General features: G+C 33.9%; 1 protein-coding gene across 1 annotated transcript in view; it reads left to right on the top strand.

Moving 5' to 3' along the window:
* Positions 1-21,684, top strand: part of NAALADL2 (N-acetylated alpha-linked acidic dipeptidase like 2) — an 801,118-nt gene that overhangs the window by 239,720 nt on the left and 539,714 nt on the right. Inside the window, 1 exon segment of the mRNA XM_060297515.1 lies at positions 7,263-7,413. Within this exon segment, the coding sequence (XP_060153498.1) occupies positions 7,263-7,413 (151 nt within the window).

The following is a 21,684-nucleotide window of genomic DNA, read 5'->3' as shown; positions in this document are numbered from 1 at the left end:
TCTTAGCATTCTAAATAAACAGTCATACAATTCACACAGTATTGATTTTAGTATCTTCTCAGAAAGCAGATCACAGCAAGAAGCATCTGATGTGTTTTATAAATTCACCCTTTGGCTAGTCTATTTGTCTTTGTAAAGGATGGATGTATAATTTAAAGAAAAGGTGTGCTTTAGTGGAAAGATCACTAGGCTTGAATTCAGAAAACTCTTGTTTGATCCCTGGCATTACCACTTATTAGCTCTGACCCCAGGTCAAGCTCTTCACCTTCCTTAATCACAATTTCAGCAACTATATAATGGGAATTGAAATGACTTATATCAAATGCTTTGAATAAAAATCAGCAAATAACTTGTGAGACAGTATCTGGTTTATAGTAGATGTACAATTAATACTTGATTTGGCCTGAAGATGGCTCAGAAGACCTAGATTCTAATCACATGATTTTCCTGAATCTTTATATAAAGTTTGACAGATATTTATCATATATGAATGTATTAATTTGTTAGGGCTTCTATAACAAAATACTCCAGGCTGAGTGGCTTAAACACAGATTTATTTTCTCATAGTTCTGGAAGCTGAAAATTTAAGATGAAGGTGTTGACAGGTTCAGTTTCTCCTGAGGCCTCTCTTCTTGGCTTGCTGATCGCCGCCTTCTTGCTGTGTTCTCATGTGATTTTTCTGTATGTACACAGACCTCTGATGTCTTTCCCTCTTCTTATAAGGACACTAGTTGCATTGGATTAGAGCCTACCCATATGACCTCATTTAACCTTAGTTACCTCTTTAAAGGCCCTATTTTCAAATGTAGTCACATTCTGAGGTGTGCTGGGTGTTAGGACTTAAACTTATGAATCTTAGGTAGACACAACTCAGCCCATAACAATAGGCCTTAATTTTATCTGTAAAATCAAATTTGTCTCGTTACGTTATATTTGTTCTCGTTTTCCACATGAAGGCTCAGGAAACTTTTCTAGGCTATGGAGGCCAGAGGAATGGTTCTAATACTGAGCCAATGTTTTGATGAGACTAGATTACAGAGAAAACCACAAGCTTTCTCCTTTAGTTCTTGATATCAGGTGGTAGTTCAGGGAACTCCTGCATTGTGACCAGTGAAAATAAAGAGCAAGGCTCACATTCAGTGGGTTCAAAAGGGTGAGTCAACAACTTGAGAGCATCTGTAAATGGATTAGAGCCTAACTGTGGAATTCAGCCAGTATTCCCTTGTTGGACACTGAAGGAGTGGATTGTCTAAATGACAATAGCAACAGCATCCTCCTGGAATAGGAAAGGCATTTGGGTTGAAAGTAAGAGTAGATGCCAGTTAAGTACAGAAGTTAAGTGGTAGGAATCAGAGAAGGGTCCTTTCTCTTTTACTGTCCCTGGCTTTGATTTTTCTTTAAATGATTGTTTCCTGAATATCTGAATACCATGCAGCCACCCAGTTCACATATGCTGTCTGTCCAAGGCAATGGGAATATAAACCTATGTTGGACCATTTTCAGGTGCCAGACTACTACCCCTGAATGAGTAATTCCCAAGGAGCTTTTCATTTTGTAAGGTTTGTTCAGTAAGATTGTTGTGTCCTGCCCACGGATTGGTAGTACCATTTATTTCAGAGGTGGTTATTTGGCAGCAGATAGCTTTATATACTATACACAAGGAAAAATATATTAATATGGTTCACAGCAAGAAATAGGAGATCATATTCCTTGGTCAAAGACATTTTATCTCCAAGACCCTGTCAATAAGACAAATCCACATGTTCAAATCCCTGGGGGCTAGTTTCTGCTTTTTATCGCTATCCTTAGATAACAAAACATCATACAAAACAAAATAAAACAAAAATCAAAACAAAATAGACCTATTTTATTATGTATTTTTACAGAAGTATAAAAAGACAACACACTTAGTTGAACATGTTTATTTTTATTTCAGAAACAAGCTGGCTTAATACTTATCTCACGTTCTAATGAACACATGTAAGATGTCACAAAAGAATTTATTGAATAAGTTTTCCAGCCAGTGGAGTTGAACAGTAGAGCAAAATAACATTCATGTAATACACTTGTACCTGTATACAATATGTTTTTCATTCATTCATTCATTCATTCATTCATTCATTCATTGGTACATACACTAGTTTATTCATTAACCCAACAATAGAAAAATCATTTGTTGCCAGGCACTATACTAGGCACTAGGGATATAAAATGAAGGTATAAGGTTACTGTCTTCAAGCAGGTCATAATCAAGTGCTATTAAAGTTATCCATCAAATCCTTTTTAATTACTGAGGATAAAAAATAATACTAATAAAATTTCACTTTGGAGACTGGGGGCATTAGAAGTGTTTCAGGTGATGTGAAGCCATGACATAGCTTGAAGGGAGTTGACTGACTGTATAGAAACAGAAAAGTGTCTCGGGGTTACTAAGGACCATTTCTTGGTTACTAGTCTAGCATCTATCTCAGATACCTCATGCCTATTGAGATTTTAGCACCCATAAAAACTTAAGAATCATGTTGGCTCAGCACTTAGTGGCTCTTTGAGTTAAACAAAAGAGGGTGGGAGGCATGTGAGTAGGATGCTGGTTTAATGGTTCCTATGTTCATGGAAACAATATGATTTTTTTTGAAGAGGAGGAGCAATCCTTAGGTATGTGGAGACTAGTAATTATCACTGGTGGACATTTTGAATAAACATAGTCAGTAAATTTATGCAATATTTAACTTCTCTCCTAGAAATAAAATATTAGTTGAAGTACTTATTAGAGTAGAAATATTTCCAATTTAGACAGAAGGTTGATAGCTGCATTGAAATATTATTCATTTAACTGCGTGATTTATTACAATTGTCATATATGTTTTGGGGTATAAACACTGTAAAATAGTTTTGAAAGATGAAATTAACACTTCACAGTGTACTATATTTAAATTAGTACTGATTTATACTGAAAAGGAAGAATCAATTCAGTAACTCAGAATAGGTTCAATGGACAGATTCTAAGTGTTTTTGTTTCCCCTATATTCTGTCCCTAACAGAAGTTTAATGCAAAATTAAAATATTCATACTATATATTATATGAAATCATATCGTAAAAGTTACCTGAAAAATATTTATTAATCATAGAAAGTGTGTTATTTTGGGGGAGGGTATCCCTGCCAATAGTTTAAAAGCAAATTTCACGTGTGACAGTATATTTAAAAGTACAATAAATGTCTCCTTAAACAATTTTAAAATCATAGAATTAGACTACATGTGTTTTTAATTGAGAACAGAATGGGTCTTTGAGGCTAATGTTGTTCAATCCTTGCATTTTATGGATGGTGAAACAAAGACCTGGAAAAACTATATGAGTTGTCACATAGCTATTTAGTGTCAGGGTTGGTACCAAAATCCAGTACCATCAAATGAAACGTCTCATGCTTTTTCATTTGTCTTGGTTATGGATTGATTTATTTGCAAATAACCGAAGCACCCTCAGAGAAAGGGAGGAGAATCTCACCCAATACAAGCGAAAGGCACACAGCTGGACTTGAGGTCTGTACGTGCCATTCCCTCTCTTGCCCATTCTCATCTTTGTTTCCTCTGAATTCCCACTCCTTTTTAGTTGCCACTTTCCTTGGCAAGGCTCATGGTTTCTACATTCTGAAAAGACTAGTTTGCACATGTCAGAAAATTGATTCTGAACAGAGAAGCCAGTTGCTCATATGGTGCTTTGTGTGAATTAGGAAATGGTGCCCCTCCAGGGCAATACAGCCTTGTGGATCAGTGCACCACACTAGCCAGTGGCTGTGGCCTGCTTCTCCATGAGCACACAACACTCAGGCCCAACACCATCTGCCTGACTCATTTTTGGTGTCTCCATTCCAAGTCCTGATTGGTCCTACTTGTATCAAACGTTGTCTTAGTTTACAAGGTGGTAAGTATGACAAAGAACCCCAAACTTATCAGATATATACTTGAGAAAGAGAAGCAAAGGACAGTTGAAGTTTAATATAAGGAATCTGGCCTTACACTAGCCATCTCTTTTCATGTATTAGACCCCTAATATAATCGTCAATCGAAGTCTCAAGCTGTAAGAGGTCCTAGGCAGAGCTAATAACTTTCACCTGTGTACCCAGGGACAGTCTGCAATCAGACAGCCCAAGGACAGCTGGTTTCATCCTTTTGGCCTTGGCTTGCCTTTGGAAGTATTTTAAAAAATGTAATCTCACCAGAATACAAGGTCTTTTGAGCATTTTAGGCAACCTCCACCTCATCAAGTTCAAAATGCAATGTTAACAATGCAAAGGAACATTTTTAAAATTTGATGTCATGTAAGCAGTTTCTTCTGTTGCCAGTGTCATTGGCAATAGACAATTCCTGAAATTGAGTCACTGAATTAAACTACTTATTTAAGAGCTCTATGAAGGTCAGTGTGGGGTGGCATCAGGAACCAGATTTGACAATGTTGAAGAGGTGTCCACCTCAGGTCCAACTGTTATAGGCAGAGGATGGGAAGAGGGGATCATCTCGCATATAATGCTGTCTCTTATGAGGTGTAGGGAGGTAATCAAGTCTGGCCAAAGATAGTATTCTATTAAACCACATTGCTTCATTATCAGCCGTTAGGTATAGAAACATATCATGGTACATATTCCTTATAAAAGGGATCTCAACATATTTCCAAATATAATCAGAAGAGACAAAATATGCAACTTTAGCATTTTATTTTTGACTAAGATAAATTTAACCACTAGGTTTCATAGACATTAAATAAATTATCATATTTACCTTTTTAGAAGATACTTTTGAAGCTATTTTGACTTCCACTAAAGCAGTATCAGCACATTAAAAAAAAAAAATTTGTTGGTTATCACTTCCCTTTCTTTGTCCAAAGCAGTGATCTCTCATAGATTCACTTTCCACTGAACCTGAATCTAGCCTCACAATCCTTCTCCCGGCGTCCGTTCATTGTCAGTTAATTGGAGTTAGTACTCAAGTTGAAAACTGTTCGTCATTCCACTGGTAAACTCAACTTCCTAAGAGCAAAGACCTTCTCCTACTTACCTTCATATCCCAATGCCAGCATATTACCTGCATAACAGCAACACTCATTATATAGTTACAAATGGATACATGGCCCAGGAATTGTAAAAATAGTTTTTCACAAGCAGGTAATTCTCAGAAGAAAATATACAGTTGCCAAAATCACAAGCAAAAATAAATTTAACTTCATTAATAATTAAAGATCTCTGGAGAAATAAATTTTGGCCAGATTGACAAATATCTTTTGAAAAGTAATAATATTCAATGTTGGTGATAATGAGGGGAAACAAATACATATACTACAGGTAAGAATATAACTTTTTATAGCTTTTCTAAATGGAAATTAGTTTACAAAAAGAAAATCATAAGAACAGGAATACTTTGACTTAGAAATTCGACCTGTGAAACTACACTTGATTAAAATAGATATTTGTGCAATGATTTAGATATAAGGAATTTTGTTCCAATGTAATATAAAAAAAATTTTGAATAATTTGATTAACAGTCAGGGGTTGGTTACATAACATTTGATGGCCTTTTTATATAATATTATTTATATCACTCATACACAGTATACAGCTATTAAAATGATACAAAAGTATACTTATCCACATGGACAAATGTTTAGTATATACCGTTAAGTGAAAAATAAAGATTGCAAAATAGTATTTATCATAGATTTATTTGTAAATATATGTGTGAATGTGCATAAGCCCCAGTAAAAGGATCTAGAAACACCAACATGTTAACATTTGCAACCTCTTGACAGGTAAGATAATGGGATTGCCTTTTGCTTTTTTGTTTTGCTTTGTTTTGTTGACATGTATATCTTTCTCACTAATGATCACAAATTGCTTTAGTAATAAAAAAAGAAATTTTTAATATTTAAAAAAATTGCTTTCTAGAGAAGTTCATTTTTTTTCTTGATATATTCTCCTATAGTAAGCAGAACATTGAAAATCATTCCATTGATCATTCTTTTTGAGAATAGCAATTTCAGCATCCAAACATTAGAAATCCTCCCTAAGGACTTCAGCCCTGCATTTGGAGCATCAGTCTTAAATCTCGCCCTTTATTCACATATTATTTTCTCTCTTTTTCTGTCTCTCATTCCTCCTCTCTCCCTGAATTTTTTCCCTATCTTCATTAAGACATTGATGGGGAAAAAAAAGAAGTCTGATCAGAGTGGTTTCTTATAGAAGGTATACATGTGAGTCCATTATACTTAGCTTAGGTTCTCAGTGTTTGGTGTTTTTTTTTTTTCTTATTATAAAAATCCATACTTGTTCATTACTTGTTTAAAAATGGAAACAGAACAGTTTTAAAGGAGTTGAAAAGATGCAATTAACATAGCATACTTATATCAAGATTGTGACTTATATCAATCATGTAAGTCACACTAAGATGCATAAGATCTTTACCCACCAAAATTAATTTAATAAGTTAAAACAAAGAGAAACTGGGATGTCAAGTTCATCTACCCCATCATACTTCTCTATTGTGTACTTAAGAACGGAGCGGAACCTTTGCATTAAGTATGTTCATAGAGGTAATTGGGATATTTTCAAAGTATTTAATGACAGAGACAAAGAAGGAACTGGCCATTTAGAAGGAGGCCCACTACTTTGTTGTGTATATACCCATTAGTTGCTCTATCTTAGAGGTCTGACTGGGACATCCAGGGCAGAGACCAGAGTGACTAGTGGGGGCCCTAAGGAGCTTCAGGACAGTGGCTGTTTGCCAAACCACGTGAAAGATTTCAACATTTTAACAACTGGTGTGGCAGTCTCAGCCTTGGAGAAAATAAATCAAAATGCTGTTGGATGTCTTCTGCTCTAGGGAAGAATATAATAATGGTCAGAACAGCTCTCCTTTTACAATGGAACTTTGTCTGTGGTAGATTTTTTGTTAATCTCATGAAAGTGAAAACTTCCAAATCTACTTGGACAATTAAAAAATGAAGAAATTCCAAATGCAGACAACTGAAATCAAATATAAACATTATAAGAATGCAGCTTAAATATTGTTGAACAGAGGAAAAAGGAAGAGGCCAGTAGGATAACTCTCTGTCTGGGCTTTGATAATGAGAAAATCAGAAGTTTCGACTTATTTTAAAAGAAAACAATAACAGAAAAAGGAGTCATCTAATTGTAGTGACATTTATGAAGTGTCCATATATGAACTAAAAATGTATATGAGGACATTTTTAATAATTTGTTCTCCTCTTTTAGCTTTCCTTATTGGAAAAGGCTGGATTTGGAGGTGTTCTTCTGTATATTGATCCTTGTGATTTACCAAAGACTGCAACTCTTAGCTATGATACCTTTATGGTGTCACTGAATCCAGGAGGAGACCCGTCTACACCTGGTTATCCAAGTATTGGTAAGTTCATTATTAATCTTTTATTATTCTTGTAAACACTACAAGGTTGTAATTTATAAGTACACTCTACCTAAAGTAATCAAAAGATAGTAAAGTTGAAGAATTCTTAGCACTCCATATTTTTAAAAGTGAATGTTTTATCTTCCCAAAATTGTAGACTACCCATTTGTTGGAATAAAACTTGCTAAAAAGCCTGTAATACATTTTTGTCTCAATAACAAGAGAAAACATTTTATGTGTTATTATTGATTGACTGATAAGATAAATTAACACCATGTGGGACGAGTACTCTATGTAGGTGGAAAGCACGTGCACATACCTAGAAGTATGAAATGTCTGCTGCTTTGGAGTTGTTACAACTTTAAGTCCAGAGTCGAGGGGTACACATGCTCAAGTCAGGTGACTAAAACATTGGGAAATGATGCTGGAAAGGAATGGAGTTGACACAATCAAATTGTCTGGCTCCCCAAAAGAAGGGATCTCATTGGTTTGTCTAGCCACTGCCAGCATAGACATGGTCATTTTGCATCAAACATCCTTTTCTTTCCCAGCAAGCTGTGTTCATTATAGTGGGAATCATGTGGCAAAGATAAAAACAACTGTGATTTTGGCAGGTGATCACTGTACCATTGATTCTCAGTCTAATGTGTCATTGACAAATATTCTTTTTAAACAGACTTGGCAGAGGAAAAGCTCTTTGGACCTCCTTCCATTGTGATACTAACCCATTAACCATGATACTTCAGTCAGGAATTAAGCTAACAAAAAGTTCATGTAATTATCCATGTGTTCCATCAATATTTTTCCTTGTTTTCAACAAGATATTACAAAAGACTAATAATATCTTACCTAAGTCTAACTGTCCTTTATATATATTAACATTACCAATCAATTAATAACTTTTTCCAAGAAGGAGGTAAACTCAGTCAAATATGACTATAATTTATGAATTTCGTTGGTCTACTGAGTACTGCTTTGTCTTTTAAAGTACCCCTTTAATAATCCATGTAAGAATCTGTACTTTGTACAGTCCGCTCTCTCTTAATTACAATTTTGAAATTAAAATTAGTAGGTATCCACCTACAATTCTCAGGCATCACCAAAAATATCAGTTGAGCTCTCTCATTTGCAAATGCTCTAATTGCCTTGGGTTGTAATGCCTCAGCATCAGGAGGTTGTACATGGCAGCTAACTCTGTATGGTAAATCAATGGTCTGCAATGCTACTGAAAAGCAGATACTTTATGAATACTCTGCTTAAGTGGTAAGTTGCCCCGTTGGCAACAGTTACTCTTTATATATTTTTGGTTCAGGTCATTTAATAAAAGTAGAATTCAGTCATATCTAGCAGAGTGCTGGTCAGTGTCTTGAGAATCTCAGAATGTTTTTTTTTTAAATTAATTTAATTTTTTATTTCAAAACAATTTCAACTCACAAAAATGTTGCAAATATAGTATGTATAGAATCCTTATATCTTTATCCCAGCATCCTCTAATATTATGTACGTCTTCTTTGGAAAAATGTCTATTCAGACTCTCTGCCCATTTTTTGAATTGGTTTGTTTAGTTTTTTATTGTTGTGTTGTATGGGTCCTTTATATATTTTTGATATTAACCCCTTGTCAGATATACAGTTTGCAAAAATCTTCTCTCATTCAGTAGGTTGCCTTTTCATTTTGATGATGGTTTCCTTCACATGCAGTATCTTTTTAGTTTAACATTGTCCCATTTGTTTATTTTTGCTTTTGTTTCCTTTGCTTTTAGAGTCAGATCCACAAAAAAATATTGTTAAGACTGATGTCAATGAGATTACCACCAACATTTTCTCTAAGGAATTGTATGGTTTCAGGTCTTACATTCAAATCCTTAATGCATTTTGAGTTAATTTTTGTGTATGGTGTAAGAAGTGGTCGAGTTTCATTCTTCTGCATGTGGGTGTTCAGTTTTCCCAACACCATTTATGAAAGAGACTATCCTTTCCCCATTGTATGTTCTTTGCTCCTTTGTTGTAACTTAATTGTCCATATATGTATGGGTTTATTTCTGGGTTCTCAGTTTTGTTCCACTGATGTCTGTGTATGTTTTTGTGCCAGTACCGTACTATTTTGACTGCCATAGCTTGGTAGTATAGTTCGAAATCAGGATGCATGATACCTCCAGTTTTGTCCTTCTTTCTCAAGTTTGTTTTTGGCTATTCAGGGTTTTTTGTGTTTCATGGAAATTTTAAAATTATTTGTTCTATTTCTGTGAAATAAGTCATTGGAATTTTGATAGAAATTACATTGAAGCTGTAGACTGCTTTATGTAATATGGATGTCTTAACAATATTAATTATTCCAATCCATGAGCACAGAATAGTTTTTCATTTATATGTCTTTTTGTTTCATCAGTGTCTTACAGTTTTCAGTGTGCAAATACTTCACCTACTTGGTTAAATTTATTCCTAGTTATTTTATTCTTTTGATGTAATTGTAAATGGGATTGTTAACTTCTCTTTCTGATAGTTTGTTATTAGTGTATAGAAATGTCACAGATTTCTGTATATTGATTTTGTATCCTGTAGCTTTACTGAATTTATTTATTAGTTCTCACATCTTTTTGGTGGGGTATTCAGGGTTTTCTATATATAATATAATGTCATCTGCAAATAGTGACAGTTTTATTTCTGTGTCCAGATTTGAGTGTCTTTTATTTCTTTTCTTGCCTAATTGCTGTGGCTAGGAGTTTCAATACTATGTTGAATAAAAGTGGCAAGAGTGGGCATCCTTGTCTTATTCCTGATTTTAGAGGAAAAGCTGTCAGTTTTTCATCATTGAGTATGTTATTATCTGTGAAATTGTCATATATGGCCTTTACTATGTTGAGGTATATTCCCTCTATACCCACTTTATTGACAGTTAAATGAGGGTTGTATTTTGTCAAATGCTTTTTCTGCATCTGTTGAGATGATCATATGATTTTGATCCTTCATTTTGTTAATGGGATGTATCACATGGATTGTTTTATAGATGTTGAATCATCCTTACTTCCCTGGAATAAATCACACTTGATCATGATGTACAATTTTTAACGTATTGTTGGATTTTATTTGCAAATAGTTCATTGAGGTTTGTATCTGTGGTTATTAGTGATAGTGGCATGCAAATTTCTTTTTTTGTGGTGTCCTTGTCTGGTTTTAATATCAGGGTAATGCTGGCTTTGTAAAGTGCTTTGGAAGGTTTCCCTAGTCCTCAATTTTTTTGGAGGAAAAGTATTAAGTCATCTGTGAACATTTTGTGTTAACTTTGAGAGAAGAATAGGTATTAAATCTTCTTTGGGTGTTTTGTAGAGTTTGCCAGTGAAGCCATCTTGTCCTCGGCTTTTGTTTGTTGTGAGATTTTTGATTCCTGTTTCAATCTCCTTACTAGTAATTACTCTGTTCAGATTTTCTATTTCTTCATGATTCAGTCTTGGAAGATTTTATGTTTCTAGGAATTTATCCATTTCTTTTAGGTTGTCACACTGTTGGCATATAATTATTTGTAGTAGTCTCATTTGATCCTTCATATTTATGTGGTTACATTTGTAACTTCTCTTTCATGTATGATTTTACTTATTTGAGTCTGCTCTTTTTCTCTTGGTTAGTCTAGCTAAAGTTTTGTTGAATTTATCATTTCAAATTACCAGCTCTTAGTTTCATTTATCTTTCCTATTTTTTTTTAGTCTCGCTTTCATTTATTTCCATCTGATCTTTATTATTCCCTTCCTTCTGCTAATTGTGGTCTTCACTCATTCTTCTTTTTCTAGATCCTTTAGGTGTAAAGTTAGATTGTTTATTTGGGATTTTTTTGTTGTTGTTTCATTATTATGAACTTCCCTCTTAGAACAATTTTTGCTGCATCCCATAGATTTGGTTATGTGATATTTCTGTTTTCATTTGTCTGTAGGTATTTTTTTGATTTCTCCAAAGACCCCTTGGTTGTTCAGTAACATATTTTTAATCTCCACATTTTTGTGTTTTTTTTTTTTTTTTCTCATGAAAGATTTCTAGTTTCATACCATTGTGGTTGGAGAAGATTTTTCTTGAATTTATTGAGACTCATTTTGCGACCTAACATGTGATCTATCCAGGAAAATGTTTCATGTGTACTTAAGAAGAATGCATATTCTCCTGCTTTTGGATGGAATGCTCTATAGCTATTAAGTCCCTCTGGTCCAATGTGTTGTTTAAATTTGATGTTTCCTCATTGATTTTTTTGTCTGGATGGTGTATCCACTGATGTAAGTAGGGTGTTAAAGTCCCCTACTATTATTGCATTGCTTTCAAATTCTCCTTTTAAGTCCATTAATATTTGCTTTTATATCTTGGTGCTCCTCTGTTGGGTGCATATACATTTATAAATGTTGTATCTTCCTGCTGGATTGACCTGTTTATCATCATGTAATACTCTTCTTTGTCTTTTCTTACAGTCTTTGTTTTAAAGTCTATTTTTGTCTAATATGAGTATAGCTACTCCAGCTTTCTTTTCATTTCCATTTGCATGGAATATATTTTTCCATTCCTTCACTTTCTCTCTGTGTGTGTCCTTTCTTATGAAATGAGTCTCTTATAGGTGGTAAATAAATGGGTCTTGTTTTTTATCCATTCTGACACTCTGTCTTTTGATTGGCTGCTTTAGTTTATTTACATTTAAAGTAATTATTGATGGGTATGTACTTATTGCCATTTTGTTGTTTTATGTTTTTTTCTCTTTCTTTTTATCTCTTTCCTTGTGTGTTGGTGGTTTTCTTTAGTGTTATAGTTAGATTTCTTTCTTGTTTTCCTTTGTGTATTTACTATATATTTTTTCCTTGTGGTTTCTGTGAGGTTCACATATAACATTTTTGAGTGTTGCCTGTTTTAAGTTGGTAGCTACTTAAATTTGAACACATTCCAAAATTTTGTCTTTTTACTTCCACCCACCACACACACACATTTTATATTTTTGATGATACATTTTACATCATTTTATTTTATGCATTCCTTAACTAAGTATTATAATATTAGTTAATTTTACTGCTTTTTTCTTGTGATCTTTATGTTTGCTTTATGTGATTTTTTTTACTACCTTTATTGTATATTTATGTTTTCCAATAAGATTTTTTTCTTTAGTATATTTTCTTATTATTAACTAATGCCATTTCTTTTCAGCTTAAAGAAATCCCTTTAATATTTCTTTCAGGGCCAGTTTAGTGGTGATGAATTCCTTTAGAGATCAAAGGAAAGCCTTGATCTCTCCTTTAATTCTGAATGATAACTTTGCTGGGTAGAGAATTCTGGGTTAGAGGATATTTCCTTTCCACATGATGGATATGTCGTGCCACTCCTTTCTGGCCTGTAAGGTTCCTGCTGAAAAATCTGCAGATATTCCTATGGGATTTTCCCATATGTATGTAACAAATTGTGTTCTCTTGCTGCTTTTAGGATTCTCTCTTTATCCTTAACATTTACCATTTTAATTGTAATATGTCTTCATATGTGTCTCCTTGGCTTCATCTTGTTTGGAACTCTCTGGGCTTTCTGGACCTGATGTCTGTTTTCTTCCCCAGATTAGGGAAGTTTTCAGTCACTATTTCCTCAAATAATTTTTCTGGCCCTTTTTCTCTCTCTTTTCCTTCTGGAACCCCTATTATATAAATGTCATTCTGTTCAATGTTGTTGCAAAAGTCCCTTAAGGTATTTTCACTTTTTAAAATTCCTCTTTCATTTTGCAGCTCTGTCTGAGTGAGCTCCATTGTTTTGTCTTCCAGCTTAGTGATTTGTTCTTCTATCTGCAGTTTAACCCCTCTAGTGAATTCTTCTGTTCCATTTTAACTTCTGTTGGTATTTTCTTATATTTTCTATCTCTTTGTTGAAGTCTTCATTGTGTTCATCCATTGTTCTCCCATGTTCAGTGAAGCATCTTTCCTGGCCATTACTTTTAAATCTTTATCAGGTAGATTGCTTATCTCTGTTTCCTTTAGTTCTTTTTCTGATGTTTTGTCTTATTCTTTCATTTTGAACATATTTCTCTGTCTCCTCAATTTGTCTAATTCTCTGTTTTTACGTATTAGTTAGTAACTATCTCTCCCAGACTTAAGGAGTGATGCTATTTAGGAGATGTCCTGTGGGGCTCAGATGTACAATCCTGCCTGGCCACCAGAGCCAGATGCTCAAGGGATTTTCCCTATGTGAACTCTGTGCATCTTCCTCCTGTGGTGGAGCCCAGTCATGGCTGCTGTGGTATACTGTCAGGTGGGATTTGCCCTTGGACCGGCTGCAGGGTCTGGTTGTGGCTTCTGTTGGACACTGGTAAGCAGGACTGTTGCTCAGTTGTTTGTTACGCCTGACTTAGGTGCTAGGGTAGGCAGAGCTCTCAGTGGGGCCATGCCCACTCTCTCTAACAGTTTATAGGGAGAATTCCAAAATGCTGCCCTTCAGTTCTGGCATTATCAAAGTAGCCTGAGATCACAAAATGGCTTCTGCCCATATCTCAGCCCCCAGGGAGTATCTCAGCTAGTTTCCCTCTGACACAAACTTTAAGATTAGGAAGCGAGTCCCCTTCACCTATAGGCCATATGTTTTGTGCTGATTTTCAGGTCGAGTCTGTGTGCAAGCACTTTAAGAAGAGGTTTTTCATTCCCTGCAGTTCTGTGGTTTTCCTGGATATATTTCTCATTGGTTTTCAAAGCCAGGTGTTTTGGGAGCTTCTTTCTCCTGTACAGGATCTAGGGGCTGGGATGCCTGATATGCAGCTCAATCCCTTGCTCCTCAGGTTAAAGATCCATATCTTTGTGATTCTTTCTAATTGTGGTTTTCTGAGATGGTGTGGTGTTTTCCTTGATGAGATCATATCTCTACCTTTCCTACTTATCTCGAAGCTGTCCTTTTACCCTTTGTTGTGGAGGCTCTGTTCAGCCAGTTTTCAGGTCCCTTACCATGGGATTTATTCCATATGTAGTTGTAGATTTGTTGTATCTCTGGGAGGAGGTGAGTTCAGGATCTTCCCATACTGCTATTTTGAACCCTCTCTTTTGTTTGTTTAATACATATGAAATAAATAGAATAGTACAGTTAACCCTCCATCTACCTCAACCAGCTTCATCAATTATTCTACCATTTTTGTTTTGTCTATATATATCCCCTCATACTTCATAGCACCACTTATTTTTTCAAATAAAATTTACGTAAATTGAAATAGATATATCTTAATTGACAAAAGGATACAGCCATGTACTCTCCATTCATATTTAGTATTAGAACATTCCCATCTCCTCCAGAAGTTCTCTGAGTCACTTCAGAATAATTTCCCATCACCAAACCTAGCTAACCACCAGTCTCAAGATTTTCATGGTAAAAAATTTTAGAATTTTATAAAAATGGAAACATGAAGTATATATTCTTTGTGTGCAGATTGTTTTGCTCAGAATAATGTCTGTGATATTTATTCATGGTTGCAGGTATCAGTAGTTCATTCCCTTTTGTTGCTGAGAAGCATACCACAATTTTTGTATAGGTTTAAGTAGTTTTTTTTTAAACAAGAATGTCAGTGTACTCTTCCACAATGCATGATCCAAATAAATTCTTCAAAGAAACACATGGTCTTCTTGTAAGGTAGCTCAGTAAGTCTTGTTGCATATCCAAGTAGTTCTTGATTATTATAGAATCAGAGAAAAGAGTAAAAACTTTTAAAATAATCTTTGTCCCTATAACACAGAAAAGAATTCATCACTCTTTTTATGAGAATGAGACTTCAGCTTCATTTGGCACGTTAACTACTCTGAGCCTTATTCTCTTCACAATAAAAAGGAGGATTATACTAATACATATCTCACAAGATTGTTTGTAAGGAAATGCAAAATTCTGGCCTCCACCTTATACTTAGATAGAAACTCTGAGGAAAGGGCCCAGCCATCTGTGTTCTAACAGATTCTTCAGGTAGTTCTGGTGCAGCTAAATTTTGAGAGCCACTGAGCTAGAGGACATTTACTATTCTTTATCTACCACATCTGAGTTGGACCACTGGGGCTACTGACCTAAACTTTGTGACCTCATGTTACTCTTCTTTCAGCATCTTGTATTGCTGCCTCCACACCAATCAGGACAGAGGAACATATGTATTCCTGATCCTCAACCCAATTTTTGTACTCAGTGGGCTGTTAGTGAATATTTGTTGAGTGAATAAATTATTCTCTTTTATTTTTAACTTTTTATTGGAGTATAGTTGATTTACAGTGTTGTGTTAGTTTCAGGTGTACAGCAAAGTGAATCAGTTATACATACATATATATCTTTATATAGATATATAGAGATATATCCATTCTTTTTCAGATTCGTTTACCACATACAGAATATTGAGTAGAGTTCCCTGTGCTATACAGTAGGTCCTTGTTAGTTATCTGTTTTATATATAGTAGTGTGTATATGTCAGTCCCAGTCTCCTTATTTATCACTTCCCTGCATGTTTCCTCTTTGGTAAACATAAGTATGATTTCCAGATCTGTGAGTCTGTTTTGTTTTGTAAATAAGTTCATTTGTATCATTTTTATTAGGTTCCACATATAAGTGATATCATATGATTTTTGTCTTTCTCTGTCTGACTTACTTCACTTAAGTAAGTGATAATCTCTAGGTCCATGGCTGCTTGTGTGATGATTCTGATCCTTGGCTATATGCTAATTTTAATTAACCTAATTAAAAGTCCTTTTAAAAAAATATGTATACATACTTACACAGTTTTTCTCCCTAAATGCTTCTGTCAACTCTCTCACATCTCTTTTACCACTCAGAATAGCAGAGATTGCACTGATTGAAAAAGCTTTGAAATTCCATTTAAGATATTAGGATATCAGAAGTCTAATCTAGTCTCTTAATTCCTTTGATAATTTATCAAATATTTCAAAGACAAAATGTTCAAACTATCAGACTTTATCATAACTTCTTCCACCAACTTGCCAGGAGTGTTTTAATACATTAAACTATGATCCAAGCAAACCCTGTTCCCTGGAACCATATAATTTTAGAATCCTGAGAGGCTTTAGGGTATAAATAGCACAATTTTATTCTCAAAATTGAGACATAAGAAACTTGATCATGTTATCTAGGGACTCAGATAAATGAGGCATAAGAACTGACATTTACAGTAACTGGTTATTATTAAAATACCTGTGATCAGTTATAATCAAAGATGTGCTTGGCTTAAAATCACTAATTGGGTACATAAGGTAAGGCTCCAAAGAAAGAGGGGATCAAAAACTATGGGGTGAGCATTAAAATAGAGAAGTGAGAAATTGATATCATTAAGGAGTATTCTATTTTTACTATGTTGAAACACAGAAAAGGAAATCCTACCCCAATTTCTAAGTATTAAGATTGTCTGACATCTGAAGGCCTAGAAATAGTATTAGGAGTTAGAAATCCTTTTGTTTCCATATTATTTCCCTTAATAATATATCTTCTGAAAACTCTGTAGGTTACAGAGTTGATTTTAAATTTAGTACCATCTCCAGATAACTGCCTGGCTAATCTCTGGACTACTACTTAATTGAAACCCAAGATATTTCTTTTATCTTGGCTTAGACTTGATTCTCATTATATCCTATTTCCTAAAATCCATCCTGATTTAAAGCTTTATGTCTGTGTCCTATTCTTTATTTGTTATAAACCTGTTTTGTTTTTGTTTTGTTTTTGATTCTGGAGAGGAAAATCATTTCAGTCATTTTACGCTAGTGAAGTGTGTCAAACAACACAGTTTATTTAATATTCCCAGTGTTACAATTCAGTGGATCCGTGTGTTGTTTACCTCCTGTCTGTTCAACATTGCCTCTGCCAACCAAAACCATTCAAAGAATAAAGAATATCTCTGTAATTTGTGACAAGTCTTCACCAGGTGTTCTTGGTCCAGTTACCTGGACAAATATTGAAAGACTGACTTGAGTTGGCACTAAATCAACTGAGACAATGTTGAACTAGAAGAGCAGATATAAATATGCGCCTAGTTGTCAAAGCAGAGTGTTAGATACTCACAGCGTGAACTACCTTGTCACTTGGTTGGGAAAAAATAAAAAATGTCTGTATTCTTACTATTTTACTGTAACTGGTGGTTCTTGAATATGTCCTAAAGTCTTCCTATTTACATGAAGTATTATTCAACATGATTCTTAGATCCATTTAAAGAGTGGCTCATTATTAAACAATGTGAATTTTTTTCAGAAAGTTTAATTTGCAACATATTTTAAAAGTAGTTTAAATTCAAAACACTCCTTTTAAAAAAATCTAAATCTCATTTGAAATATAATTTTGGTAATATAAGTTTTCTTGTATTTCTTGGTTCCAAAATAATTGAAAATTTCCAATTGATTGTTGAAATGTCTAGGATTATAGTATTCAGAGACATTTTTGAGTGATTATTATTCTTAGGAAATCAGTCTGCCATGTAGTATATTAGTTGCTCAGAATGTTCTTTACTGATTATTGTATAAGGAGCTTTCTATTTTAAATTAAACAAATACTCTGTCAGTAGAGACAATCAGGTTTTTTGTTTGTTTGCTTTAAGAATCAAAGTTTTCACAAAAATTGGTGGTCATTCTAAGAGGATAAAGTCCACTGCTTTAAAAAAATGATTTACAAATATATTCCATCACAATGCATATAAGAAATTAATTGAAACAACAATAGAATTAGTTTTACATGTTTTTAGCATTTTATCTTATAACATCTTTTAACAGGACAGCTTTTACTGGCCCTGCTTGAGGTAAATAAGCTGATCTTTAAAGAAACTGAGCCTTAATCAATGTGACTTGACTAACATGACCAGAACTTAAATACAAGGTTATCTAACTTCTAACGTAATGGGAATTCCACTATATGATTTGGCATCCACTATACAACTTAAGCAAATAAGATTTGCAGTTTGATGTGATTCAGACTTAACGATGAACAAAGTTTGACTTCGTTTTTCTCATACATTCGCCATATGCTTGGGGGGTAATGTTGAAGGTGAAATATAAAATATAATAGTAAAATTATAAAATGTACCTATAGGTTTAGACTATATCAGTATAACCTCAGAACAAATTTAGATTAAATCATATGCAATTCCCAGTTGTCTTCCAGAGTACAGTTTTTTACACTTACCTATAAAAATGGAAATTGCATATTATAAAATAAATAAATTGAACAATTAATCAACTAACCAAAGAATTAGTTATTTGAATTTTACTTTTTCAACCACAAATTTATGTGAATTATTTTAGTGGAATATATTCAGAACTTGTCATTTTCCAAACTTTATTAACCTTTTAACTTAATAGCTTTAAATTGTAAAATAGAATAATCAGATTAGCTTCCTCAAAGATTTAAATTGTTGTTATTATCCTGAGTACAACCTACCTTTTCAAGGAACTTGTCAGTAGCTGAGCAATAGCAGATATAAAAGAAAAGGAATAAACCTGAGAAATAATAAATCATGATGATCAACACAATTAATTTTACTTTTTCCAGCCAGTTTTCATGCTTTTTTATCTGCTGTGGTCAGAACCTATAAACTACAGTATGAGGAGATTTTGCTATTGACAAAATTAAGCTTTTTTAGAGAAAATATCATTAGTATAACTAATGTCAGATATGAAATTATAAAGGTCAATATAGTCTGGTTTTACATTCACTACCAAATGATAAAGCCAACATAAAAATAATAGCAGTCTCTTTTTTTTTTTCTCAACACTATTTGTTATCCATTCATCTGTTTACTGAAACTTAGGTGTTTTTTATAATTTGGCTATTGTAAATAATGCTGCAACATTATTTACAACATCTGCTGCATCAGATCTCTTTTCAAGATAATGTTTTGTTGCCTTTTGATATATATACAGAAATGAGAATGCTGGATCAGATGGTAGTCATATTCTTAACTTTTTGAGGAACATCCATACTGTTTCCTGTAGTGGTTGAATCAGTTTTCATTCCCACCAACAGTGTATGAGAGTTGCTTTTTCTCCACATTCTCATCAACCCTTATTATTTATTTTCTTTTTGATAATAGCCATTCTAACAGATGTGAGGTGATTTCACATTATGGTTTTGATTTGCATTTCCCTGATGATTAGTGATGTTGAACATCTTTGTCATGTACCTGTTGACCTTCTGTATGTCTTCTTTGGAAAAATGTCTCTTCAGGTCTTCTGCCCATTTGTGTGTGTGTGTGCTATTGAATTGTACATGTTCTTTATATATGTTGACTATTAACCACTTATCAGATATATGATTTTCAAATATTTTTTCCTATTCAGTATGTAGCCTTTTCATTTTGTTGACAGTTTTCTTTTGCTGTGCAAAGCTTCTTAGTTTGATGTAGTCCCAGTTATTTATTTTTGCTTGTGTTGTCTTTACTTGTGGTGTCAATCCAAAAAATCATTGCCAAGACCAATGTAAAGGGGCTTACCCCCTATATGTTCTTCTAGTGGTTGTACATTTTCATGTCTTATATCCAAGTCTTTTTTTTTTATTTTGAGTTAACTTTTGTGAATAGTGTAAGATAAAAGTTCAATTTCATTCTTTTGCATATGGATATCTAGTTTTCAATAGATAACTAAATATTTATTTATTGAAAAGACTATCCTTCCCCCATTGTTGGCTCCATTGTTATAAATTAATTGGCTATATATGTGTGTGTTTATTTCTGGGCTCTCTATTCTGTTCCATTGATCTATGTATCTACTTATATGCTAGTATCATACTGTTTTGATTACTATGATTTTGTAATATAGTTTGAAATCAGGGAGTATAGTACCTCCAGTACTGTTCTTCTTTTTTCAAGATTGCTTTGGTTATTTGGGATCGTTTGTGGTACCATACAAATTTTAGTATTCTTTCTTCTAATTCTGTGAAAAATGCCATCAGAATTTTTATAGGGGTTGCATTGAGTCTGTAGATTGCTTTGGGTATTATGGATATTTTAACAATATTAATTCTTCTAATCCTAGAAAGTGGGATTTCTTTCCATTCATTTGAGTCTTTTTCTATTTCTTTTATCAGTGTCTTATAGTTTTCAGAACACAGATCTTTCACTTCCTTGAATGAGTTTATCTCTAAGTGTTATTTTTTGAAGCTATTATAAATGAAATTTTATTCTTAATTTTTCTTTCCAGTAGTTTATTGTTAGTATATAGAAACACAACTGATTTTTTAATATTCATTTCATAACCTGTAACTTTATTGAATAAGTTTAGTATTTCTAACAGTTTTTTGGAAGAGATTTTAGGGTTTCATATATATATACATACACACACATATATATATAAAGATCATGTTATCTGCAACAGAGACACTTTTACTTCTTCCTATTCAGATGCCTTTTATTTATCTTTCTTGCCTAATTGCTTTGGCCAGGACTTCCAGTACAGTGTTGAATAGAAGTGGAGAGAGTGTGCTAGAGGTACTTCTTTTTATTTTTTTTTTAATGTAGCAGTTATTCTAAAAATCTCTCCATATCATTTCTTAGGGATTGCTGATGGTTGGCTTCTCCAGAAGCAGGTACTGAGAGAGAGTTTAGTTGGCAGGATTGTTATTAGAGATCAACACCTGTGGGAAAGAGGGAGTGCAGTGGGGATTGGGCAGAGGGGAATATGGACTTCAAAACAGTGCAACCACTGGAAATAGATGGTCTATCAGGATTGACCATTAGTGAACCAAATGGCCAGGTCCATATGCCTCTTCTGAAATCAGTCTTTGGATGTATGCTGCATCAAGAGAGGCATGACACTTGGCAAAGTGATTCCTGTGACTAAGGCAAACCCTGAAAAACTTAACAGCTGGTGACTGTCTGTTCATAGCACTCACAGCAGCATGTTGACAAGTTCTCCCTTGACAGAATGGAACATCACCATGGAACATCTGGACAGGACATTACTATGTCCACCACAGAAATCTGGCTTTAATTCCATTCTTGGTCATGAGTTAGAAGGGCTAGAGCTACACTGTCTAACATGGTAGCCAATAGCCCTATGTGGCTATTTAATTTTAAATTAAATTAATTAAAATTAAATAAAACGTAAAATATAGTCATACTGTTCCCATTTCACGTTCTCAGTAGCCACATGGGACTATTATAGAGGACTTCCATCATTAAGGAGAACTCTACTGGATGAGCTCTACAGAGTAAATGTTTGAAACAATGTGATTTTATACAAAATTTGGTGGTTATCTGCTGTATTAGATCATCCGTGAGACTTTCTGTATATAATCTTGAGAATTGAAAATTGTTTATCTTTTTTAC

Source organism: Globicephala melas, chromosome 4, assembly GCF_963455315.2.
Source record: "Globicephala melas chromosome 4, mGloMel1.2, whole genome shotgun sequence".
NCBI classification, from domain to species: Eukaryota; Metazoa; Chordata; class Mammalia; order Artiodactyla; family Delphinidae; genus Globicephala; species Globicephala melas.
Note: the sequence above shows the minus strand (reverse complement) of the source record. Positions and strands in the feature narration are given on the sequence as shown.